At 40.0% G+C, this 26,939-nt stretch overlaps 1 protein-coding gene, 2 long non-coding RNA genes and 1 other non-coding gene across 4 annotated transcripts; all 4 read right to left on the reverse strand.

The window, feature by feature from the left end:
- Window positions 1–6,580: 6,580 nt before the first annotated feature.
- LOC123476998 lies at window positions 6,581–7,801 on the reverse strand. Its single transcript, XR_006652071.1, has 2 exons — window positions 7,621–7,801; window positions 6,581–7,541 (listed from the first exon to the last, which is right to left on the reverse strand). It is a non-coding gene; the product is annotated as an uncharacterized LOC123476998 (long non-coding RNA).
- A 3,599-nt stretch (window positions 7,802–11,400) lies between these two features.
- Window positions 11,401–15,228, reverse strand: LOC116932889 (serine/threonine-protein kinase fused). The gene is made up of 13 exons (XM_032940791.2): window positions 14,931–15,228; window positions 14,729–14,842; window positions 14,351–14,673; window positions 14,036–14,277; window positions 13,857–13,959; window positions 13,679–13,804; window positions 13,330–13,609; window positions 12,889–13,271; window positions 12,706–12,815; window positions 12,410–12,592; window positions 12,257–12,341; window positions 12,077–12,170; window positions 11,401–11,931 (listed from the first exon to the last, which is right to left on the reverse strand). Exons 1-13 carry the CDS (start codon window positions 15,039–15,041, stop codon window positions 11,875–11,877), a joined length of 2,211 nt encoding a protein of 736 aa, XP_032796682.2. The 5' UTR covers window positions 15,042–15,228; the 3' UTR covers window positions 11,401–11,874.
- A 2,222-nt stretch (window positions 15,229–17,450) lies between these two features.
- Window positions 17,451–17,522, reverse strand: Trnae-uuc. Its single transcript has one exon. It is a non-coding gene; the product is annotated as a tRNA-Glu (tRNA).
- A 6,711-nt stretch (window positions 17,523–24,233) lies between these two features.
- LOC123476999 lies at window positions 24,234–26,846 on the reverse strand. The gene is made up of 2 exons (XR_006652072.1): window positions 25,658–26,846; window positions 24,234–25,571 (listed from the first exon to the last, which is right to left on the reverse strand). It is a non-coding gene; the product is annotated as an uncharacterized LOC123476999 (long non-coding RNA).
- Between the last annotated feature and the right edge of the window lie 93 nt (window positions 26,847–26,939).

Below are 26,939 nucleotides of genomic sequence, written 5' to 3' on the forward strand. Positions count from 1 at the left end.
TTACAGTTCGCTTGTTTGTCTATTTTTTTTGTCGTGGGGTTTCATCGCTTTGCGTTTCAATACGAACGCACTCTCGGAAACGAAACAGATAACGGTAACACCGAAAATGGGGGTCCTCGGTCACGACAAAAAAAACACACAAAAACAAAACAAAACAAAAACATATCGCATTAATAAAGTTGTCAGCGATTGGGACATGTGATCAGCTCTGCTGATGGCCACGGCTCCTATCAGGGGCCGGTCTGATGTTCAGGCGATGACAACGACGACGACCAAAAGTCAGTCAAGGTTTGCGCAGTCATTCGACGCCCGTCGTTCTCTGTACAGTCAAACGCTGGACGCTCAGCTCTTTCTCCCGATGGCCGCCAATCATTGCATCACACAGTCAGCGTCTGTTCTGGCGCGTCAATGCCGCGCACTATTGGCAAGCGACAGCCAAAAAACAAAAGAGAGGGGAGACGAGAGAGATAGAAGCCTGGCGAATGTCTAACTGATTGAAGGGGGTCCCAAGTTCCTGCAAAATAGCCAACCGGTGCGCAATCAATGCGCCCCGTTTCTTTTTAGATCCATTTCCAGATCGGATATCTGTTGCGCGCTCTTGCCCTGCTATGGTTTTGTTTTTTTTTCTCATACATTTTTCGCCTATTCTTGGCCGACTTTTACGTGTCAAGGGTGATGAGCTCAGCGTGAGACACGATCCCGCGTAGTGGTTCATCGCCTATATCTGTTCTACTGCCAGAGCTCTTTGCCCCTCATCGTTCTGTGTTGTGTGTTTGCCTTCGTTTACTGAATTTATATACGAACCGGAGGGAGGCAATCTGATGTGCCGTCCGTGACCGTAAGGCAACCAAACGGGACAGAAGACCAAGGAGAAGACGCTAGTCACGACAATCTGTCCGCCCCGTCTTCACCCCGTGGTGTCTGTCGGCTTGGCAAATCAATACGTAAATACAAGCAGCAATGAAAACATGTCAGTCGTCACCTTGGCAACGGGGTATACGACTTTCTTTCTTTTTGCCTCCTTCTCTTTTCAGTCTTCAGTGCAATTGGCTATTCATTTTATTTGTTATCTGTTTTGTTTCTCTTTTACTTAGAATGAATGTGTCAGTAATAAGCGACCTCAATTTCTAGTTACGCCATTTACCAAACGTTGAAGTCGTCCATTTTGTTTGCAAACTACAATTCTATCTATCCGCTTTTGGTCGCAGTCAGCAACGGCTGTCGCCTTAATGTTTACATTTTATTTCAAAATGCCACTTTCTTTGGGCTATTGAAGCACGTGATTTCCTGGCAGTGTGTCAACCGCACGAGGAGGACTTCCCTCAATCTCACACGGCGAGAAATAAATGAAGTGAATGTTTTTTTCCTTTTTTTGTCTGGGATATTTCGAATGATTTTTCGTCTGAGTGTGTTAATTGCAAAGGAAGTTGCAGACAAACGCCCATCGTAAATACGTCATCGAGCCTCTTTATTTCACACTGCCCTTTCTCCTTTCATCGGGATAATGTATACACTGCATATAATAACGAACTTTCTCAATTCTTTTCTCGCCGTGATTCTTCTCTTGAATTAACGTAATCGTATAGCCCATCGACGGATGTTATTACGCATTAAAGAATTCCCCCCAAAAAACAACAACAACAGAAACACACAAACAGCAGAACATGTCTATACAGCTCCAATCGTTTCTTCAATATAAAGGGAAAAGAAACATCGCGAATAAGGTGGGAGGAGATCATGTAGATGAAAAGCCAGCCACACCTCTACTTCATCCTCAAACTAATTGAAGGTGGATCGGCGCCAACGTGTTCGGTCAGAGCGAGGTGTTAGTCAGCCAGCTGGGGCACTGGGGCCTTACACAGAAACCGGTATTTTTCTTTTATTCTTTTTTAAGGATTTATATTTATCTATAATTTTTTTTTTTGGTTTTTGGGGTGGCTTGTTGCTTAATCTCTAACGCTTAGTTGACTTAACACTTTCCGATGGCTCACGTCGCCCCACTGTTTCTGATATACAGCCAAACAGAATGAAAGGGCTATACGTGCTTCCTTGCTCAATCTATTAAACCCTGATCTACTGAGGACATTTGCAGATCCAGAGATTGCAAGCTATTTCGGTATTGAGCACAACCAGGCCACAAAAAAAAAATAATATCAGTTAGTCCTTGTTAAATGGTTCCAGGAAAATGAGATCTACTTCACTGGTATATATATACTGGCTCATTATTCATTGTTGTTTTATCAGAAATATATGTACCCGTCTAAAAAAAAACTATTCAAATCTATGCGCTTCTGTATACTGTCGGCAAAGTATAAAGCAAATCAGTAATAATAATTGAAAAAAAAAAAAGACCTTGTTCCAGATCTTTACGACCGTAATGATTGACACAGTCAATAACGTCTTATGATATGTCTCCTTCACGTTTATTGAGCTAGCCACGTTCGATATTAGCAGAGGAATCGACATTCGGCGGCTGCTGGAGTTTCGTTGATGATGATGATGTCAACGCAGCAACCAAGACCGAACCTTTGAGAATAGAAAAAATAAAAAATAATAAAAAAATGAACGGAAAAGAAATAATGGAAAACCAACAGAGAGAACAAAGCGTATACGTGACAGGAAGAAGAAATGGGAGGTAGTTAAAAAAAGAAAACGTTTCTCTTTTTTTTTTTTCTGTTGTTGTTGACATCATCCGGTGCGTATAGTTCATCACCTCCATTACAGTCTACCCTATAGCCGAAGCTGAAAAGAAAAAAAAAGACCCAATAATAGGTTGTAATCACGTTGTGCGATGGCCCATCAACAACAAAACGGGTTGGGTCATCTTCGGGATGCAGACAAAGGAAACAAGGTAGAATAAAGAAGAAGACGCGCCTTCCGATGTTGTAATATGCCTGTCTTATAATTTTCTTCAATGAATAAAAAAAATAAAATAAAATAAAATAATTTTTTTAAAGGAAAAAAAAATAAATCTTTTCGCACCGGGCGAGTTTCCGGCGCCCGCTGCGACAAGCAAAAGAGCGAGAGGGGCAAGTATTACCTATAGTATTTATAGATGTAATATATACACGATATATAAAGGCGAAAAAGAGAGGGAGAGAGAGAGAGAGAAGATAGCCTTCAAGAAACCCGCAGCGAGGAGAGGGGCAATTATGTAAATGCAGCTTGCATATGCAAAACAGCGCGTTCGGGACTGTGCAGCAACTGGCGGTTGAGCCTGCCGGCTCACGAGAGGACGGAACGATGTTTGCGCGCGAGCGTGCGGCTTCCTCGTTGTGAGAGCGTAATATACTGCTGTCCGTGTCCATTGATATGCACACCGACACAGCCGCATCGGATCAAACTTGATGGCCTCATATTTTTCCTTTCACACAAATCCTATTGTAGTAGTTCGTGTTGGCGCATATCAATACTCCACATAACGACGGATGCTGCTGCAATACTTGTCTCGAATCCAAGCGAGATGGCCGTCTTCTTGTCATGCTAATGTCTCAGCGCAATAGTAAAACCGGCCATCGAAGAAGATCGAACGCATTTGATTTTTATAAAGGCATGTACACACACATTTTGAAGGGCAATTTGATGTTATTTGAAGTGTATCATCTTTTAACTCGCATGATGGACTTGTCAATAATAACGGCCTAGTAACTGGACAAGTCCTTCGTTTCCCAAGGACCTTTTTTTTTATTATTATTATTATTTTTAAAAAGAATAGAGGAGACGCCTAATCAGAGAAATGCACAGCGATTCATCTGTTGTTTGTCCCTACAGAATTTTGATTTTGACATTCGTTATATTCTATAACCCACACGTTCTTTGTTTTTTTTTTTTTTCTACATTCTTCTTTTGTGCACAATTTTTTGTTTGTTTTGCTTCGAGCTGACCTCTTTGATGGATTGACACGGCACTGAAAAAGCGCCATTATACGATTCATGATTTCTCTCTTCACCTTGGCTATTCTTGACTTGAGCTCACGTCCACGCTGTCGAATCAACTTCCGGGGGTCGGGCCGTCTCTACACGACCGGCCATTACAGCCGTGTGTGTATACCTTTCCCTTCTTTATTTTTATTTATTTATTTATTATTATTTTTTTTTATACATTAGATTTGTGTATTCAATATATTCGAAAGCCGTGAAGGTATTTCACGCTCGTCCAGCCATTCATCACGGTTGCGACATGGCTATGCGAGCGGGAGAACGCGACCGCCAACTACTCGCTTGTTTATACTGGTTTGTACATTTGCACATTGACAACGAACATTATTCAACTCCTTTCGATTTCGCGATGACCATAACCCACCCTGATGCGACGAGTCCAGCGAGTCTCGCTCGTTATAGACTATACTATTCGTATAGATTGTGTATATACCGACATGACATGGTTGGGTTATAAGAAGCCCTTCTTTTGTTGTCCAACGTATATAACATCGATATATAGGCAAAGAAATGTCATTGGGCATGGCTTACGTCTCTCTGATCGACAGACACGCGCACCTCCGCATGACGGCCAATATAGGGACTGGTTGAGCGAGTCAAATGCAAATTTTGTTTGTTTTTGTTTGTTTTTTTGGGTAAAAATAATCAAAACAAACAAGCAAAAAAAAAATTTGTTATAAAGAAAGAAAAGAACAACAGAACAAACATGAAAAAATGGCTAAAATTTGTAGTAAACGAGGAACTAAGAAAACAAAACAAAAGTTTCGTCATTCCGCCTCCACCGATTTCAGGTGTATCGAAGAAGAAAATAAAAAAAAAAACGCAACGGTTTTGGAATGAATGAACGTGCCTCCCTGCTGTGACGCAAACGGAAAAGATGGATTGTCTCTAGCTCGTCGATCATCGGCTTCATCATCACGCACCGATGCGCCATTCATTCGGCGATTATGGTCGGTGCGGGGAAAGGAAAAGGGACAGACAGGACAAGAGCCAAATTACTACCGTCCTATCATTTCGGCGGGGTTTTTCCACATCAATGAAATGACATTTTTTTTTTGCGACTCCCACGGTTGGTGTGTGATTGGGATAGTCAACTTCGCATGGAGGGGTTAGCGTGTTGGAGAACGGCGATAAACAATCCGACATGATTTTTGAACACGGGGGGAGAAATCGCTTGTGACCGCACCGCCTGAAATTTCCAAGTTGGCAATTAAACGAGAATGCCCGATTGCCAAATTCAGGATGAGAATGACTTAAATATATGACAACACCCACTATGTCAACAGAAAAAAAAAGGAGAGAGGAAGAGAGAGACAAGATTGCAATGTGAATGTATAAGGAGAGTCAATTTGTTGATGGAGAATGCGGTGGGTCGTTGAGGACGACTGCACGAACAGTGGCTACTGCGTTCACGGAGGTTGTCACGTCAGCAACAGGTCTGATTGGAAAAACAAAACAAATATAATACTGTATATAAAAAAAAAAAAAAATCCTATCCAAATCAGTCAAACATCCAAGGTTGTTCAATCAGTATATTCATTTTTGATTTAGTTATGTTATCTTTTATCTTTCAGCTTTGTTTGTTGTCTTTAATTTATTCCTAATTTCCAGAGTTGCATCTGAACAGAAGTAAGTTTCTTTATTATAACCAGATTTTTGTTTAATCATTGCCATATAAGCAACTATAGCTATATCATGGTGAATCAACGCCAATGATATGGGAGTCCCAATTGTCCAGTTGTCAAACAAGTGAAAGGCAGACAGGAAGTCGCAATCGCTGTCGAAGAAGCTGGACATGTCCAAAACCGGTACGGAACTATCGGTATGGCCCAGCGTACTGTGTGCCCATTGATTCCATGAATAATAACTCGACGCGTGACCACGGTCAAGGCATGAAATGGCCATCCATCCGGCACACCTTGCCATATACTGCCATTTCCTCCGTTTCCTGTATATCTGTCTCTCGAATTTTTAGTCTTCCAGCCCTACACGTATATGGCGAAACAAATAAAAACAAAACCCAAACCAAGACAAAAGAAAAAGAAAAGAGAGAGAGAGAACAAGTCAAAGGGAATGATTTCTGTCTCTGAATCAATCCGTCTTTCTCAACATCCAAGGCCGGCTATCGCTAGTTTGTCTATACACACACACGTATACAATTTCTTCAACAGTTTTTTTTTTTTGTCTATCGTGCGCTCTTCCGTCCCGTAGTGGGATGTTAGAATGGAATCTCCTGCCCCTTTTTTTTTTCTCCTTCCTGTGTCCTTTTTTTTTTTTCCTATATCTCGTTTGGATTTGAATTTTTGTATTTATTTATACCTCAATTTTTATCGTCCCATTTCCTTATTTTCATTCTGATACAAGATTCGTGTAGTAAATTCGAAATCGCCTGCTGCGGTGGGACGGGACAAGCGGGCCTTCAAAGGGCCACATCTTATTACCATCTGTCCTTTTACCTGATTTCCAATCTTGTCCCCCCCTCTTTTTTTTTTGCTTTCCTGCCACGCAAAGCCACATGTAAATATAGTAACATCACAGGCGCACATATGTTGTTATGTAGGCGAACATACATAACACTGTTTATAAGACAAGTATAAGAAAATTGCAAAAAGAAAGAGAAGAAGAAGAAGAAGAAGAAGGGCTACGCGGAAGAAATGTTTATAGACACGTACTACACATATATCTGTAATTAAAGGAGAGTTGCGTTGGGACAGCCACCGATGCGAGCGGCAGGCGGTGGCAAGAGCGGCACTCTTAAAAAGGTTATGTTGATGATGCGCAGTTAGCTAGAATTTTTGGTTTTCTTTATATTGGGAGAAACGTCCAATGCAAGGGCCCTCAGCGCTTACATCAGTCGGGCCATTTCAACGTCGCTCACCGTGTGCGGAATGTTGTTCGTCGTCTTCTCCTCTTTCAACCGTTCAGCCACGCTGCGATAAATATGCACGTAGAAAGGCCAAACAGACAAAGTTGCAGCTGGATTCCGAGCCATTAATCGACGATTACTATACATAAAACGCTGCCGGCATGAAACGTGTTAACCAGTCGTTATTCAGAGCGCCGCATTTTTGTTTTTCTTTGGTAAACTTTCGAACGATGGTCAACAGCAATGAACTAAGAAGGAGCAGAATATGGTACCTGAAATAAAAAAGAATGTTGTGGCCGTGCATATAGGTTGGTGACAACAAAAACGGGGGGGTAGGAAATGTTTTGGTGAGTAAAAAAAAAGAGGAGGAGGCAGAGCAAAAGGCTGGATAAGCGTCGTGGATGTGGCGTGAGTGCAACACGCAAAGGAGGGTGGACGGGGCAAGAGGCGAAACTATCAAGTGCTTTTTTATACTTTGTCGGGAACGACGTTTACATCTTTCGATACGGTTGGGTTCATTTCCATAATCAAGTCGATTGTCTTCATTCTTCTTCTTCTTCTTCTTCTTTCGTTTTTTAAAATTTAATCTTCGATTTAAAAAAATAAAATGTCTCTCGCCAGTGAAAGTTCCTATTGGTCCACACACTGTGGTGAGCTGTCGCTTCTTTTTCTCGTCTTCTGTATTGTTGTGTGTACTCTGTCGGCCCTTGGCTCGTTGGCCGTCATTGGCGCTGTGGCTAAAAGAAAGAGAAAAAAACAAAAATCAAAGAAACAAAAGACATAACAAGAAATAAAAAATCCCTGAAAAGAGCTAACCGGTAGTATCTTCTTCTCATGTCACAGCCTGAAAAGAGAAGAGAGATTTCGCTTCTTCTCGATCCGTTCTCCCGTGTTTTCTTACTTTTGCTTCTCCGTTGTTTATGGCTATCGGGTTGCTGCTTGTGTGCGTGCAAGAGTTCCCGGACTGGCAGAGTCTATATTGGGGTCCGTGAGATCATCGCCGTTCGTCCCGTTGAATGTTAAGCGGAGAGGAAATATATAGCTGCCCACCTGCGCGTCCTCTTATTTACCTGGTTTTCTTTCTAGCCAAGCGCTGCTGCTTCGGCCAACACGCAAAAAACATTTTTGTTTTGTTTGACCACGTTTATTTTTTCAGTTCTTATAATTTAAAAATCAAAAAAAAAACTTTCCGCTTCTTCTGTTTCACCATATTTTTGTTTTGCTTTTGAAGGCAATCTAAAAGGCCCGAAGTAGAAGCAAACAGCAGCGCTATAGTATCGTCGTCATCTTCAGCCATGAAAAAAGAAAGAAAAGGGGGACAGCGAGAAAGAAATAATAGGTGATCGCGTGATGGAATGCAAAGGCCCAAATGAACGTGAGTGTTTGTTCTTTGCGTGAACGAATTGACTGGCAGCCGAGACGCAGTGAAGATTGGACGACGAGTGCCACTCATTTTTCAAAACGTCATTTCCCGAACTTGCCTTTGTATGGCTTTCGTATACCTTGAAATTCCTTTCTTTATTCGATTAAAATTCAATTCTTTGAAAAGTAGGCGAATTAAAATCGACGCATCTCAAGGGGAAAAAAAAAAAAAAGAAGAGAAATAAAACATCAACGAAACGCATCAGTCAGACCAAGGTTCCTACTCATAGCCGAGCAATATACGAACACGCACGTCGCGTGTAGTTTACGCCACGCAGGCGGATGTTTAATTCGACGGGTCAACGAATTTTCGACAAGAAGGCAAAAGCAAACGCAAAATGTTTTATGAAAGAACGTGTGTGTGTGTGTGTGTGTGTAAGCGTACAATGCGTGTAACTTATTGCCAACAACAACATCACGAAGAATGAGAAGAAAAAGGAAGAAACAAACAACACCCACACCTTCCGACGTTCTGGCTTCTTTCTCATGCTAATATTTTTCTTTTATTATTTGATGTTTCCGAAAATCTATTGGCATTTTTTTTCTCCCTCTCTCTCCTCTTTTTTTTGTGTGTTTTTTTTACGCGTAAACGTATTGGCGTAACGTACACCTCGTTGCAACTACGGCCGCAATTCTGGCTGCTGTTGTTGTATACACCTCGATGCGCGCCTTGAAATCACAATGAGGTCCTAATGGAGTGTGGGCGTGTTGCGATAAATCTTGCCTTTTCGACAAACTACCGTGCAGAGAGATAATCATCCATGGCTTTAATATATCAGTATACCCTCTGACTTCTCGTGCCTTTCCCATTGGCACATTTTGGACTACGTGCTGGTTAAGCAAGTGGTGAGAGAGCCAGCGACCGTCATTTATTGCTATTTTTTTTTCTTTTCCTATTTTTTTCGTTGTTGTTTGCTGAATAATTTAAGTCGACCGGAAGTCGGCCAATTGATGCAACCTCTTTCTTCTTCTTCTCTCTTTCTCTCCTCACGCGCAAACAGTGAGAACGCACCGTGATAACAGTTTCGGTCGACTGTGTTTGGAATTATTATTCTCTTAGTCGTATCGAATTTCGGCATCAACAACAACTATTGTCGTCATCTTTTTTTTTTCTTTTCCTGGTTTGACTAGCCCGATATATCTACGTGATAAGAAGTTTGATCGTTCGGTTTATATATAATGTGTTTTTTTGTTTTTTTTAAAGGAAATGTAAGAAATGATTTTAAGTGACGAAAATAGTCGTGTTATTTTGCGTGGCTCCATTTTTTACGAGCCAAGGGTCGACGCCGCGGGGGAAAGATGCGCAAATCGGATGAAACGACCGTATCATCCGAGCCGCTCGAGCGCGAAACTCACAAACATTATAATGATATAAAATATAGCATGCATTTCCCCTTTTTTTTTTTTAATCCTCGGTGCTTTTCAAGAGCTTCGTGGCGTATCAACAACCGCACCTTAATGTTAACATTTTAGAAACGTAAAAAAAAAAAAAATAGAGAAAATTCTGGTGGAAGAAACAAAGAAAAAACAAATCCCGAAACATTTGGTGGATGTCGGTTTTCCCCATTCCGCACGTGTTGGTGACATGAAAAGACGACTCTCCAAGTTTTTAGACACACCGTGAATAGACATGAAAATTAAAGAAGAGCGTGCCAAAAATATACATATATATATATTTTATTTTTTTCGAAACGAGATCTTACGAAGAAAAGGAATGAGAACCCACATCGTTTGCAGTCATCGTATTTTTATTTTTTGAGTGTTTAGATTTTCCGTTGGTTTCAAGGGCGCTATCATTCCAGCATTCTCTTCCAATATGGACAGAAAAGTGATAGGCGGTAATGAAGGCGGCGGTAAACCCTTGTCATATATTTATTTATTTCTCTTTTTTTTTTTTTCTCGGCCTCGGAGAAGTTTTTTCTCACGATTCAAAGGGCCCATTAAGTCTCCATTAACTTATGAGTGGATACAGATTATACATGCATTGTTAAATATGCATAATATATAAAAAAAAAAAAAATGGGAAAAAGACAGGCTATTTGGTTGGGATAAGATCATTTTTATATTGCCCCTCCTTGATCTTGCGGATAACTCGTTTTCAGATCGACCAGGCGAGGAGAAAAAAAAAAATATTTAAAAAGGAACAAGGCAACAATCTAATAAAGAGAAATCAAGTTTCTCAATTCGATACAGTCTGATTTTGGCTTGTCGATACGGTGACTACGTGCGTTCGTTATTTCAGGCCGTTTGAATAATAAAAAAACAAAAACGGTTGCAGTCCTGCCCCCTTGCGAGATTGGGTTCTGACAGGTAATCCAGTTTTCCTGCGAATGTATTCCACACGTACCCAGTCCACTTTAGAAAAACTAGTTACGCCAAGGTTGTTTTTTTTTCTTCTTCTTCTCATCATCAGATTTGAAGACAATCATCAAATCATCCACTTATTCAAGTTGGCCATAAAGCCAAAATATGATTTCGTCGTCAGATAACTGAACAGTTTGTGTATTTCGACAATCTTCCGAGTTCTTGACCCTCGGCCATTGCAGATAAAAAAAAAAGCAAAAAGGAAAGAGTACCGCACCTCGAAAGCAATAAGATATCACTCTTGTAGCGTGAACCCTTCTGCCGTGTACTTCACCGTCTCGTAGGAGTGTTTCTCTCCTGCATCTGTGTTTTATACATTTTGTTTATTTTTATTATTTTTCCCCTTCATCTTGTCTCGTTTCTTGGCTTACCTGCGCCGGCGCTCAATTCTTGTGCCGTATGCAACAGTGTCGGTCGATCTTCAGCTTCTTTTTGGAATTGAGCCCACGATGGGCCTCGCCCGGCTCTTTGTGAATGGAGGTTGAGCGAGCGCTCATCTCCGTGCCAAGAATCATTTTCACGATCGAACAGTACGACGCGCTTCTTCCCGGCTATCTTGGCCGCATTGCCAATGAGGTGTCCCGAGCTTGCACGTGTGCGCGAGCTGTCATCCATCGCCTGGCCTGTTGTGCAATAGTATCTATCTCTATGGCATGATCAGCCCATCTTACCTGAGTCTCCTTTCATGAATGAACATTTCTAATAGCCTTGAGCCAAAGTGTGATCTCTCTTTCTCAGGCGCGCGCCCATTCACTTGCCGTAAATTCAATCATGTCATTTTCTTAATTTTTCAAGGATGGTCTTTGTGTATCTGTTTCTCTCTCTCTTTTTTTTTTCTTTCTTTCTTTCTCTTCTTCTTATTTGTTTATTCCTTTATGTCAGCGTGTGCGTCCGGTTTTCGGGCGAGTTCGATAAAAAGATCAGATATATTCCACGAGATCAAACGTTAATTGGAAGTGTGAAGCAATGAAAGGCACTTTCCATAGAAGAAAGATAAACTCAGAACTCGTTTTTGGAGTTGGGAATCCTGTTGGGAAAAAAACAGAAAATGGGCGTTTAGTCAAGCGAACCTCTTATGACGTGCAATGGGCCTTTAACGCGAGTTGCTATTTTGCTTTCGTCCAGTTCCAGTCATTTCAAAAGTGAATAGCGACCCTCTCGCTGCTAGATTGGTCGTTTGTTACGCAATGGACGGCGAAAACGTCAGCGTCTTGTTTCTTCCTTCTTCTTTCCCCGTTTTGATAGGTTTCGGTGTTGGCCCACTTCTTGAATGTTTTTGTCAGTTCAGTTTCCGGTACGGTTTTTATGACCGCTCAACAAACGATAGGCAAATGTGGCACTCTTGCAATATTACAAAGAAAAAGAAAGAAAATCAATCACAGATAAGAAAACAATAAGCAAATAAACCTTTAAAAAAATAAAATAAAATAAAATAAAAAAAGATAGAAAGAAAAAGGAATAGAGGAGTTTCCAAAAAGGCTTGTACCTGCCGGACACGAGGATCGCTATCAGCCAACAATTGCTCCACGCGCTCAACGACGACAGGCTGTCTGCCCAGTTCTTTCAGTTTGTCGGTGCCCCTAGGCGAAAACGACGCAAGAAAACGAGCCAGTCTGAACATCATTCACGCTGTTTCCAAGGGTGATGTCACCCAAATGTTGCTTACCTGAGAGACAGGTATCCAATAAGCGTGCAACACCTGGACCTAATCATGGGGTTGCGATTGGAAAGCAAACGCACTAAATTCGTGTCTGCGTTAAACCACAATTGAAGGTTAGACGAGTTGAACTTTTGAAAGTAACTCTGAAATACAATCAACCTCTTTGAGTGAGAATATCTTGGACAACGCTGACATTTTCGGCGCGAGTCCGCAACACATGCGACAAAATGGCCAAAATGTGTCCGACGGCGTGAGCTTTCCTGCGGTCAACGGACAACAGGTGATGAATGGCGGCCGCGCAATCCAGCACGCAGACAGCATCGCAGAACTGATTGATGAATTCTGTGTGTGTTCAATTAAGAAGCAGAATAAAAATGGGGGAGGGGAAGATGAGGTACGGAATGCCATCAACCACCTCTTCATTTCGAGTTACACAAGAACAGATGAGTGATTACCTGCGGTCGTACGAAGGTGTACCAGACGTGCCATCAAGCCCAGCAACATTTCTAAGGACTGGAGATCGTCGGCGGTTAATTCGGCGTCGGTCTTCTTGCTATCGATGCTTCTGTTGCACACAAAACAAACAGTATTCTGACGTGAGAGAATAGGATAATGTAAATTAGACCGTGTCAAGATACCCTGTGCTGCGGTTATCGCCAGATCTCCTTTGAATCATGACTTTGCAAGCGTACAAAAGATTTGGTACGACGCGAGTGTCGGCGTAGGCACGGACGATTAACTCCTCGTCGACTGTGTCTTCGCGGTCAATCCCGGCCCACGGGACGGCCAATAACGTAGCAATTCGTTCAACTAGACTCGGGCTTGCGTTGACGTTTCGCAACGGTGCTACAACCACGGCGATCAAATCCCTTTGCTCAAGCGTTTGTGGATTCTCTATAGCGTCCGAAAGCGTTCCATCTAGAAACTCTTCCCACTCCTCGTTTTCTAGAGATTTCGAAAGCAAAGGACCGGCAGCGGCAGCGGCAGTGGCAGCGTTCACTTCTACGGTCGTTTCCTTGGCCTAAAATTCCCAACATGCGTTAGGAAATATGAAGCTTTGTGCGTTCTTCAACACTTACTTCAATTTTGGCCTCTTGGCTTGGTGAAACCGTTTCCGGAATAGTACTTTGGCCTCTTGGTGAAATCGGCAATGCTTTTTCGCTAAGGATAAAATTATAGGGATTCGTACCGGCATCTAGCGGATCAATATCGGCCACATTTTGTTTTGTCCGCCATCTGGTCGTTTCCAGAATTTTTTCAAGCAGTTGCTGCCTCTCACTGATGCGAGGATCCATTGCCGGTGGCAAATGATGAATATCGGTGACAGCGCTTTGTCGACGCGTCCAGTCTCCAAATGCCCTGCTCGTTCACACACCGCAAAGGAATAAAAGTGCGGAGAATTGTGTCTATTCTTTCATGAAAACATACGGGTTAAACTGTGTGCTATGGAAGGCTGCGGCGGGATGGGCTATTGCTTGCTTGGGTTGAGAAACCGGGGCGCTGTTTCGACGTCTCTCATATTCTTCCAATCTTTGAAGGGCTCGTGTAAAAACCCTTTCCACAGGGGTTAGTTACTAAATATGCCTTAAAATATGGCGGTTTTTACTTGTTTTTGAATGGCATCCTCTGCGATAGATCTTGTCTTTGAATCTCTTTGGCTAGCTCCTGCGAGGCAGTCAATGCAGTCGTTAACGGAAGTTGAGGTCTTACTTGAGAAGGTGAAGTCGTATAAATAAAACTCGTTATCCCCCTTGACCAAATGCGGAACACTGTGTGAAAACATACGTTTTTCAGGTGGTAGCAGAACTTTGTTTTCCAGGAAAGGATGCTCAAGTAAGTGAGGCCAACTTAGCCTCCGGCGAGGATCTTTTTCCAGGAGACCTTGAAGGAGGTTGAGGCAACCAGGGCTCAGATTTGTGGGCCAAGGCACAGTTTCGTAACGAATTTTTCGAATTAGCTGAAGCAAAGACGTAGTGCAAAAAGGGGGTGATCCCACAAGAAGTTCATACAAGATACAACCTAAAGACCTGGTGTTAAATGTAGAAAAACAAATCAATAATTTTCTGTGACATTGAGGCACAATGAAAACAAAATGAATACCATAGATCTGCATTATGGTCATACGGCTTTTCTTCTATGATTTCTGGTGCCATATATAGTGGAGTTCCCTTGACAGATGTTAATACATATGTGTTTAGGTCCATAGATCTTGCAAAACCAAAATCACATAATTTAATGATGCCATCACAAGTCAGTAGTATGTTTTGGGGTTTAATATCTCGATGTAGTATTCTATCTGTATGGAGGTAGTAGAGGGCAGATAGTAGTTGGCATGCAACCATTCGCATTTTGTCTTCACACAGTGTTCCATCTTCCAGCAACTTGTATAAGTCACTTTCCACATATTCAGTGATAACCACTAACTGGAAAAATTCATGATTACAATTAAATTTAATAACCAACCCATTATTAGAATACTTCTTTAAAGGTCTCAAAGGCACCAAGCACATGTACAATATTTGGGTGTCTCAGGCCTTTTTGTATTTCAAATTCATGTCTCAGGCTCTGGAGTTCAGTTTCTGTCCTGCCAATCTATACCACCAACAAAGGAACAAAGGATAGTTGTGAATAAATTTCAAATGGATTTACTAAAAGAGTAGGTCTATTTTTCATAACCTACTTTAGGTATAAATTTGAGGGCAACTAAACCTCTGAGATGCCTGTGTCTGGCTTTGTAAACTCTCCCGAAGGAACCTTCTCCAATTTTTTCTAACACCTCGTACTCTTCCATTTGGTTGTTATGCTTTTCGATGCCTTAGTTAGTTTCAGTGTTTCTGCTACTTAAGCATCTGAATGCTCTGCTGATTTTATATCACCTGTAAAAAAGAAGTAGGTTACAGAAACCCAACAAGAAAACAGAATTTAGAAGAAGGATAGTAGCAGACGGAGAGTAGCAGACGGATAGAATATGTTCCGCCATGGACTACTCTATAGACCAAGATCGGATGCTGAGTTGCCAAGGCTGAATTCCGACCTGCGGTATTTTTCCTCTCGGGCCCTATAGGAGGGAAATGAAAAATAATATATTTAATTAAGTTATAGTTAGTTTTATTACAAAATCTTTGGAATCGTGTACTATACCTCTGTGCTGATATAATACAAAAATTTTATCTCCAAAAAGCTGTTATTTTTCCAGGAAACTTTTGAAGATACTGTTTACCTTTCCACAACACCCCCTCCCCGTATTACAACTGTAGAACAAGAAGCAGACGTTTTCTAAGTAAATTTCTTTTCCTTATGAATAAGTCCTTTAGAATAATCAGATAACTTAAAAAGACTAATTGTGTCAAATAACTCATTACCGACATCACAAACTACACTACTCATGACATAAAAACGAAAACAGTTTGACACTACAGTCACTAGTCACAGTAAATCACTTTACGTCTGCTACGGTACATTGTAAACAAGTACCTTTCAAAAGTTTCCTGGAAAAATAACAGCTTTTTGGAGATAAAATTTTTGTATTATATCAGCACAGAGGTATAGTACACGATTCCAAAAGATTTTGTAATAAAACTAACTATAACTTAATTAAATATATTATTTTTCATTTCCCTCCTATAGGGGCCGAGAGGAAAAATACCGCAGGTCGGAATTCAGCCTTGGCAACTCAGCATCCGATCTTGGTCTATTGTTAAGGACGGGACTGTTCGACATTTCCTATGCCACCCATGTAATTTTTTTTTATTTTCTATTAAATTCAGTTTTAAAAAATAATTATTGACTTACCAAATGTCCCTATATTGAAAATTAACCCTTAACGAGTTATTAATTATTTTGTATCAGAAAATCGGGAAATTGGGCGGGCCGCCGGTGCCATCTGGGAGCCAAAAATCCTAACTCATTGCTTGTTTTCTTTCTACAATTTCAAGTTCAGTTGTCAATCAGCAAGATCATGCGATTTTAGTTGATAGATGGCACCCGACAATTTCGAGTTCAGTTGTCAATCAGCAAAAACTTGCGATTTTTGGTTGATAGATGGCATCGGCGGCCCACCCAATTCCACCTCCTACCAACATTAAAATCGCAATATCTTCTTAAATGATACGTTTTATAAAGAAAAAATTAGATGATTACATTCGCCTTTTAAAGCTGCATTTAATGGTGTATTTTTTATTTTTCCATGAAAATAGCCATCAGTGACACCCTTTAACAAGGCGGGATAGGGAAACAGTCCCGTCCTTAACAATAGAGTAGTCCATGGTTCCGCGCAAAAGCCCAATGCCTACTTAATAGTTAAGGCCTGTAATCCTATGGCGGCGACACGTTACCCAGCGAGAGGCAATCAGAGAAAAAAAAGTTGACTACGACTGCGCTATCTGGCGTTCGCATTGCTACCTCGTTGGTAGTCCGGTAGTCCCCAACCTAGGGCTCGGCCCCGATTACCCGAGAACCAGCTTACTACCGGAAGGTACTGGCGCTAAATAACAAAAAAAAAATTTTTTTAAAGCAAATTTTATGTGTGTCGCACCAGTATGGCGGCGATTATCTTTCAAAAAGTTTCCTGGAAAAATAACAGCTTTTTTGGAGATAAAATTTTTTGTATTATATCAGCACAGAGGTATAGTACACGATTCCAAAAGATTTTGTAATAAAACTAACTATAACTTAATTAAATATATTATTTTTCATTTCCCTCCTATAGGGCCCGAGAGGACAAATACCGCAGGTCGGAATTCAGCCTTGGCAACTCAGCATCCGATCTTGGTCTATTGGAAAAGTAGATGTTCCACATCAAAACTAAGGGCATTTTTTATTCCTCTTCGAGAAAATAAATATTCGGGCTTATTTTTTCGGGTTTAATTTTTAATTTTCAAAATTTGCACAAAAACATTTATTTCTTAGAATTAGAAATAGCTAAAATTGTATGTTATGATTAAAATTTAAGCTGCATATGGAAATAATATTCGTATTCTTATTAAGGTAGCTGTTTTTTAAATAAATGAGATAAACGCGTTGCTTGCGTGCCAGCACTTTCACTTCGTGTTCTAGGTTTATTTTTAAGCTATCGCAGTTTGTTGTAATTATTTCGGTTAAGACTGTATACTCGTGACAGATCAAACTTGTAAAAACAAGTTATTGTACTAGAAATATCTCAATCAATAAAAAAATGACAATTATTGAATCTTTAAAATTTTTCCCATACCGGGAATCGAACCCGAGCCTCCTGGGTGAAAGCCAGGTATCCTAGCCACTAGACCATATGGGATATTACATAATAACGGATTAACGGTTGCCAAAAAAATACATCCGGCTTATTTATTTATTGTATTTCTTCATCTTCCACACGTTTGCAAAACCTAATTCAAGTGACAATTTTGCAACATAATTTTCAACGACAATCTCAAAACGAGGATTTCGAATATCCAGTCGGATTTTGCAAAGGTCGCTTGACTGCATGGGATATAGTCTACCATCCAAAAATATTTCATCTCATTTAAAAATACTTTGTCGCCAAAACTTCCAATCTCATCAAAATTGGGACATGTTGCAGAAATTGAGAAATTTTGCCATTTAAACATTATTGCATTGAGGCAAAGGTGCTGAATGCCTCTAAACACCCAAAACTCAAACAGCAAAGGATAAACTGTGACTTTGTTAGTCGGTTTCATATATTTAAGTGAAGATCAATAAGATTTTTAACTGAAGAAAAGTCACGCAGTATGCGATGATGTGATGCCAAGCTGCTGTTGGCTAAACTGATTGGCCACTGAACAGCATTTTCAAGGGAAAAAGTTAGATAAAATGCATACTGGCTTCTTCGTGTTACCAAGTGCAGCAGAACATATTATTTTACAGATGACTGATGAATTACCTTTTAAGGCTTTGAATTGCTAACTCGAATCAAGAGTACCTTAAAATGAAAAAGATTGTTAAAGGCGTGCAAAAGAACAAACTGTGGAAGCAAAGTTATGGCAAACACGGCAAACAATTAGCGGTGTGTGTAAACAAGCCCAAGTAGTAAATAACTTTTTCACTTTTTTTATAGACGTATTGCACGAATAAGTCCGCCCTTCTTTCTTGCGTGTGATTGAAGTTCTAGCCTACCATATATAGTATGCGGAGCCGTAAGCGTTGAAATTAAAAATATACCATAGAGGAGAATCCAGTGTCAATCAATGAAAGGGTTATGTATTTAGTTATTCACATGTAGGTATAACATGATTTGAAAAACAAAAAGCTCACATCGCCGTGTTGTTGATTACTAAGTTAGTAGCTAGGTTATAATCTATACTGGGTTCGAAACGAGGATTCATCCTCCGAATACCATCGAAAGCACTAAGGTGACGTGATTTATGCTACTCACTTTGACCGCATTAGGCCTTAGATTGGGATTTATACTCAAACAAGCGGATGCTAGCATTTTGAACTGCGTTACGTGACGCTCTAATCGGAGCAAAGAGAAGAAAATTTATGTCGTCGACTACCGCCTATCAATCGGTCTTTGTACAGTCAAACATGCTGTTCGAGTTCCAATGAAATTCAAAGCAAAGGTCAAAAAGTGTTCGAAGAATAAAACCAGAAAAGCTCGCATAACCGTTAAGGACATGTCTGAAATCTGCTAAAAACGTTAAAAGGATTCGAAAAGGACATCGGAGAAGAAGTGATAAAACATATGTGGACACTTTCTTTTCAATATATCCCTATCCAAACATGTATGTACGATAATCTTGCCCTACCGTCACGCCATCCATCAAACGAGAAGACGGAGCGTATATCATACGTGTCCGCGCCAACCAGCCACTTCCTCGTTTTGACCGTGATGCTGTCATCCATCATCCAAACCCCTCACTCGTTCCATGTCGGCACATGCTTTTTTCTATTGCTCCTTCTGTCTCTCGCCGTTGGCGTGTATTGTACAGTATGCGTTTACAACGCAGCACAAATCTTACATGCGCTTACGCAGTATGCCGCATACTAAATGTATTGTAGATATTAGCAGAGTTGAATCCCGCTTGGTCGCGCGTGTCAAACTCGACTCTGCCCTCATCGCTACTATCGGCTGGCCATTTCCTTTTATAAAGTTATGTTTCCTATAATGATCAGTACCCAGTCCAAGAAGAGCCATTAATGCACCTAAGATTTCACGTTCCGGGTTCCTCGAATACACAGGTAATGACGACTTGACGAGCAAGGTTTTTTTCCTTTAAAGTAATTTGGCTAGTGGAGGAATTGAAATTCTTATTGTTGGCTGACAGATAAGACGGCAGGGTCACAGTTCAATGACTAGTTGAGAAAGAGTAGAGATGAAGGCTGTGTGGAGGACGTGACAAAACTTTTGCCTTGACTGCTGGGTATAATATAAAAAACCTTGACATGTTAAGAAGAAAGGAATGAAAAATAGAAAAGAAAGGCTTCTTCTTGCGCTCTCTCTCTCTCTCAGCCCTAAGAAGTTGAAAATGTTTTTTTTCTGTATGGAAGGTGAAAAAGAAACGGACTTATACAGAAATCGCGGGTGGTCTCGTTAATGTTGGAATGATTCTCGATAGAGCACGTAATCCTATTTCTACTAAGAGTATACTATCAAGCGAAGGGGAGCGCACAGCAACAGCCAGAGAGTTCAACAACAAAAATCACTACCAAAAATGTCCATTTCCTCGTTTTTCCTGTTTTGTACGATCGAATATAGATGATAGACACTAGAGATTTGTTTCGTTTTCAGAACGCTTTTGCAAGCATCAATCCTTTTTACATTTGCGTTTCGAATTAAGTAAATAAAGCGAAAAATTAGACAGATTTATTCATTGGAAATCACTAATTAAAATGCAAAGTCGAGCAAGTATATACTACTGTTAGACTTCAGGTCCTGCCCAAAGCATACAAATTTGCATATTCCAAGAGGTATATGCAGCTTTTTATCGCTTTCCCTCTGCGTGGGTGCCTTGACTAGATCAAGATTCGCTGGCAAAACCTTAGATCGATTAGGTGACAAGTGAAGACACAATGATAAAACAATGCAATCGCAATCACTCATATATATATCAACCAAAGTAGTACAGTATATGGAATGGCTGAGTGATGACTGATCTACTTTAAGAGAAAAAGTCCGTTACAGAGCGAGTTCGATGTCCATGAGGATTGCAGTTCCTGTTCCCTTTGTTGCATAAATATCGTGGTTGAAGTTGCTGTGGTTTCGCCGTAAGTAACAAAACTCAGGTCGATTAGAAGAATTTCGACTTCATTTAAATCTCTAATGAACACTGTCTAATTAAAAAATGCATTGATAGAGAGGAAAAAAATGGCTAACTGAAACCCTACAAAACAAATTATGGTGTACAAAGTTGGCATGGTCTACAGCGATTATCATCACCATGTAACAGACTGGTATCACCTTATTGTCAAAGCCGATTTTCAGCAAGCACAAATGTGCGCCAGGAGATTTATTAGCGGCTGAGGTAATGTCTTGCCTTTCACCTTTATCACTGCTTGTTTATAGGGTTATATGTAATTATAAGCCACTATGGACTCCAACAAAGTTTTCAATGACGAACTGAATACATGAGTCCAGTGGAAAGTCACTACGACGAGGGATAAACAAAATTAAGTTAAATGCTATTTTAATGAAGTGAACTTCAAAACCGTTGTGTCGATTATACCTCCGTGTTTTAATGAATTCCAAAAGATCCGCGATTGCGCTTGAACTAAAATTCCTTTTTCTGAATAGACGCAAAATATAGGTAGCCTATACTATCACATTTACTGATGGGGATGATTTCAGTGTGATGTTTATACCTCGCACTTCTGGCACTTCTTTGTTGTTATTTTATGCGCACTTATGAATACCATAGCAAATTATACTTGAACCTGAAGCGTGTAAACGTTTTTTCACAGCATGTTTTTCGATGCTTTCATAATTTTTTCCTTGTTATTTTTTCAGCGTTTTTGGAGAGACCGTCTTTTTATAGCTGAAACAACCCATTTTGAAAATTTGTCATGCTGAATCTCACATGATAGTTAAATCAAAAACAAAACAAAAAAAAACCCTTTGGGTGAATTAGATGCGAGTGATTTTCCCTGCAAGATTTCGCACGTGAAGGAAATGCCAGTAGCTTGTCAATGGAAGCTTTTACGAAACATTTAGGAGTTGGTTAGGCTCAAAACTAATGTCTCCGACAACGGTGCAGTGTACTGGCCAACGGCTGAAGCAGGAGAATTTATTAGAAATACTTTACGATACACTTAAAAGTTTACTTAGAAAATATGAGTAACAACAAAGGAATTCAACATATTCGTCCAAAAATGTTCGTTCTCATGCGGGAAAATCAATGATTCATCCACACGGAAAAATCAGTAGACTAATTTTATGCGCAGCAATCAAAAATTGCCGCATACGGTGAAGTTACACAATAGAATTAATTGTCCTCCTCTATACATAAAAAAACCCCAATAATTTTCTTCCTGGAAAAATAGCGTCATTTAATCTAATCATTTCTTGGCACTAGGTGTACTCTCTAAGAAATATCTCGGGGTTTTTACCGAGAAATAACTCGGTAATCAACGTCCAGACTTTTTTGTCGGCATTTTTTTACCGACAATTTAAATCGGGAAAACAGTGGTAATCCGAATACTATTGTCGATTTACCTTTATTTTCCCAAAATTTGGGGGGTGTATTCACCCCCTTCATTCTCAAGGTCCAGACGTCTGGTTTCCCCCTTCTACCCCTACTGTATTCTTGTATTTTCAAGGTCTGTCTGTCTAAATGTGTGCAGACGTCCTTCATCATCATGCAGTACTTTGTAATATCATAAACGGTTAAGACATTATTTTAATTGTTATTGAATAACATTAACTTAAAAATTTTTATTTCTAAAATATTTCTAATAATTTTATTTAAAGCCAACTATTTAATTTTTTCGCGATGGTTTAAAACTATTATCTCTCTCCGACCTACTACTGTTCGTTTAGCTCTGAGCTGGTGGTTTTTGGGGGATTCGAACCATAGCACCAGTAGGTCTGTTTCATAGAAGTCTGATATTTTACCACTGTGCCACATTGACTGTTATATGTGCATTATAGAATGCACTATATTGTGAGACATGTGTAGGGTGATAGAAAAATTTTCGGGAAAATTTTCATAGAATTGAAAATCTTATATGTTATGTATATGAATTAGACTTTTGGCCATTAACGCTCCATATAAATTGATTTTACGATTGTCGAATTGTCGAAAAAAGAATTGCAAATTAACAACTGCAATCATTCTCTTCATCTTGAGGCCAAAATGGAAAAAATGTGCCTCCCCGTTAAAAAATCCTTATTTGTTAGGTTAACCAATTCGCCAAACCTAAGGGAAAACTACAGTTTTTTTTGTAATCCTTCATTCTTACAAAAACAATACAAACAAAAATGTCCCCCACACCTAGGATAAAAATCAGTTAGGTAATTAGGCAAGGCCTCTGGCAATGCTTTTGTTTACTTTTCTTTGTTACGATCGCCAACCCGCCCTAATATGTTTGTCCTTCAATCGGAATACCGTGATTGATTGTCGGATATTTTTCTTAGCCTTTAAAAAATCATATTGTAGGGATTTTGGCGTAAAATCAGTGAAAAACCGACAAGTATATCGGTAAAAATGTACCGAAATGTAATCTCGGAATTTTTTCCCGACATATTTCTTAGAGAGTAGGTTTCATGAACTGTCGAACTGCTATACAGTTCTTGTACAGAATACATGCACAATTAGATTGTCGTGGTATGATAATTCTCATGACTCACAGCACGCATCATGTTAGCTTTTGTTGTTGAGTTAACCCACCATATGGAAGTGATATACGTCACACACATGAGAGACCCTAGAAATTTTCGTAAGATTCTTTTGCTCAAGTGAGATAACACAGTAGCTAGTATATCTGAATACAAACATTTCGCTGGCCAGCATTAGCTTTTCAAAAATCCTAATAGGACGTTAATATCATACAGTGAAAGTGGCAAACATTGCATGCATTAAAATTATTAAATATTTTTTTTTCTATTTCGTTTTAGGAAAGTTTGGCAGAAACACAGTGACACGTGAATGATTACTTGGCACTGCCAATGACAGTGGTTAATCCGAAAAATGTTTTACGCTTTGAGTAGCAAAGGCTGTCCAGCACTGGTTTTAAAACATCGTTTTGAGAGAATTTTTTCCAAATCCTTCCATTTCTTCCATACCAGCTTGATATTACACTGCATCTCGTGAGGAGTCCGCGTCGAAAAATCGAGTTATTGTTTACAAATATTTTGGTGAGCATTGCTGGGCAAAGTCCGCTATTCTAAAGCTATATAGCCTACATGGCTCATTATCTAACACGCAACTACACTATTTTTGTTATCTAAAATTTTCTGATCAAATGCCAAGGCTTATACCGACTGTTACTATTGGAGAACGGCGCCAAAAGTCTGTCAATGTCTTTTTCTGGTTTTAAATAGGAATTTTGCCATGTAATCAGTAATGGTCCGATAGCCGAAGGCTTTACCAACAACTACTGCACGACTTTGGCGTAAAATTGCAACTTCTTCCCCAATCTGAAACGATGCCAGCATTTCATGGAAATGCCCAAATATGACGTCAAAGACATAACAGGCTGGACACAAACGCCAAGATTTTCATTTGACGTGCTGCGTTGGCGCAAAATTAATTTGCTTGATTAGCAACTTTGACGTATATCTTCGGTGCTAATTGGCGTTTGATTTGCTGATGTACCTTCGCTGAATACTTTGTCGACTTTGGACATGTTTTGATTAACAATAACCTAGGGAACGACTATAAAAATTTTACCTTTCGCATTAGTTCCCCTTATTCAGTTCATTACAAGTAAAATATTTTAACGGTTTAAAAAAGACAATCCGCTTTTCGTTTGTTTCGTACAAGCTTGTGGAGATCCTAGTCTCTCTCTAGATCTTCTGTAGCACTTATGATACTGTATTATATATATACTATACCAAGAATGTTGTTTGTTTATTTTCTTAAATTTTCAACCAAATAGCTTGAAGTGGGATATCAGGAGCAATTGACGAGGTCAAGTGGGATCCTTCATACATGCGTTGAAAATTCAGTTTATGAAGAGAAACGATTTTTATGCCCTTAGTGGCCCTTAGTGCATTGTGAAAGAAACTCGCGTTTTGGAGTTAAAAACATGAACGCCGTTGGTTCGGCTGGTACAATAAGCTGCTGAAAAATGGCCACTCACTGGTTTGTATAGAACCGCTTCGAAAACGTTCATGCTGACTCAAAATTTATAGCGTGGCGACGGCTGTCGACTCCCCGTCGGTTATGGCGCCACGTCTGATCACGCACGGATTCCTCTCCAACCACCTTGGAATCCACAGGGCAGTATGTTACCGAGACTCAAGTTTATATATAAAAATATAAATATAAATATACATGTATATTTTCTTTTTACCCAATCACCATATATGGATCTCCTAATATTAAATAAACAGAAATGTGTGCTTCTAAAATCCACGGTGGATTGCAATACGCAAAAGCTTATTCATGATTCTCAATGCTGATGGCGCCTCTGTGTCCACCCGAAAGTTTTGATGCCCGATAACTTAAGAGAAGGAAGCATTGTCGGTATGTTTTTCTTCTTTCTTTTCTTTTGCACTCTTTTCCTTCTTTCTTTCACGAGGATGTTTTTCTTTCTCTTCTTTTTTTTTTCTTTCTTTTTTTTTTTTTCAAATTCAGAGTCGTGACGACCAGACCGGCGCCTTTGCTATTCATTACATCGCGTCACCGCCATCGCTTTCACTCAAGTCAGCATTTATTCGCTCTGCATCAGTTGGAATGTTAAATATTAACACTAGTTTATGATTATTCAATGTGTGTAAAAATTGACAATGATTTTCTTCAAGGTTATATAGAGTCCCTTAAAATGACGGAGGATAATGCAAGACTGTACTTTTATTATTCAACTGAAAGGTATAGTTTTCGATTGAATTCAACTAGCCTAAAAGAACAAACAAACTGAAACGTCAAAGCGAATCTAGTGCTAAGAAAACTTTAAGGGATTGATTAGCTCCGTGACACCTTGTCCGAATGCGGAAGACGGTTAGTTGAATTCGCAGTAGCAACAACAACAATCAGGGTTGGCAACTGTTCATGCACGTGGGGGAAAAGGTACGTACTATTTTTAACTGGCGGATGTTTCCCCCAAAATAGCTACAACGACACTAGAAAATCACCATTAGAGCGCTTTGTGAAATACGAGAGGACCAAGCGATTTTTGGGATGCAAATAGAGTTTGACATCTCATGTTAGCCCGACTGTCCCCTTCACTGCCAATAAATAAAAAAAAAAACAACAAAAATTCAATGCCATATAGAAAGTTGTAGCAAATGGTGTACAACTCCATTTTGATTACCAAGAATTTCGACTATAACAAAGGCAGATTTTTGTCCCAAGTTATGGTTTGTCGCGTGTTGCGAGCTGTTCGCTTTTTGGGGAACTATTCGGAATCCGCTGAAGCGTATGTAAGGTTCTACGTTGTGGGCTACTCCGGTCCAGGGCGTACGAGGTGCCAAAATCTGCATCGACATTCCGCACGCGATGTACGAAATTGGCAGCAGTTGCCAGCCGAAACAAGTTGTCAAATTATCTGTTTACGCGCACTCCCGCCTTTTCTCTCCTTTTTTTTATGTTTCAAATGTTTGCCGTGTTGTTTTTTTTTACGACTGGACCATTAACTAATAACAGAGGAAATCTTGCTTTACTAGCGCAATGTTGGAATTAAACTTTGCCCGTGACTTTCACGATTTACATTCCAGAATTATTATCATCCGCAATTCCGGCTGTTCATCACATATGATGGGACAACAACAACAAAAAAAAAAAAAAGAGCTCCGCGTAGACGACGGGGAAGAAGATTGATGCTCAGGCCGAACTCGTGACTTGAAATGCTTTTTATGTTATGTGGATAGTCAGTCATTGTATGTGGCCAGTTGAGAGAAAAATCTATCTTCTTTCTTAAGCCGACTGCTTACCTTTTGATGAGATACTGGCGCCGGTCGGACGCAACAGTCGTCATAAGCCAAAGTATGAACACATCAATTTTGCGGAACTCAAGATCGCTTTAGAAACCAAAAAATAAGACAAGAAGAACAAAAAGTACGTTCGCAGTGGGCCCTTTTCCATATCCAAGGAGAAACTCAAATATGGTACAGCCAAAAAAATTAATATGTGAATAGAAACTCAAGAATACGTCCGTTTCCAAAACACGCTAACCTGGAAAGCGATGCCCAACTTTCTTGGAACGATATCGGTATTCGAACATTTTTTTAGTGAACGCATTGCGGAGGGAATAAATTGAATAGTGCGTACCATTGGTCATTGCTTGGTCGATATTCTCCACTATGTTGGAATATTTCCCGGAATCAATAGCTAAATATCCAATGATTTTGTTTTGTTTTTGTTTGTTTTTTGTTTTGTTTTTCTCGTTTTTCTTTATTCTTTTTATGAGGCAACGATTTATGTTCGTTTGAAATCGGGAATAAAAAAGGCCTTGACGTTAGTGTAAAGGAAAGGAAGCTGCGCCACTGACAACAAGCTGGCAGACAAAGCTTGCCAATGCAGGATGCTGACCAAGCTGGCTCCAGAAGAGAAAGTGAAGGACTACTGACAGCGTTGCCGTTTTAACCATCTAGTTC

Source organism: Daphnia magna, linkage group LG10 (assembly GCF_020631705.1).
Source record: "Daphnia magna isolate NIES linkage group LG10, ASM2063170v1.1, whole genome shotgun sequence".
Classification (NCBI taxonomy): domain Eukaryota; kingdom Metazoa; phylum Arthropoda; class Branchiopoda; order Diplostraca; family Daphniidae; genus Daphnia; species Daphnia magna.

Bases quoted from the DNA above. Each gene is read 5' to 3' on its own strand.
- LOC116932889 (XM_032940791.2), bottom strand. From the start codon at position 15,041: ATGGAAGAGTACGAGGTGTTAGAAAAAATTGGAGAAGGTTCCTTCGGG. The intron at 14,843-14,930 runs GTAGGTTATGAA...TTGGTGGTATAG, and splicing joins CCCTCAAATTTATACCTAAA to ATTGGCAGGACAGAAACTGA. The intron at 12,593-12,705 runs GTAATCACTCAT...GAACACACACAG, and splicing joins ACACCTTCGTACGACCGCAG to AATTCATCAATCAGTTCTGC.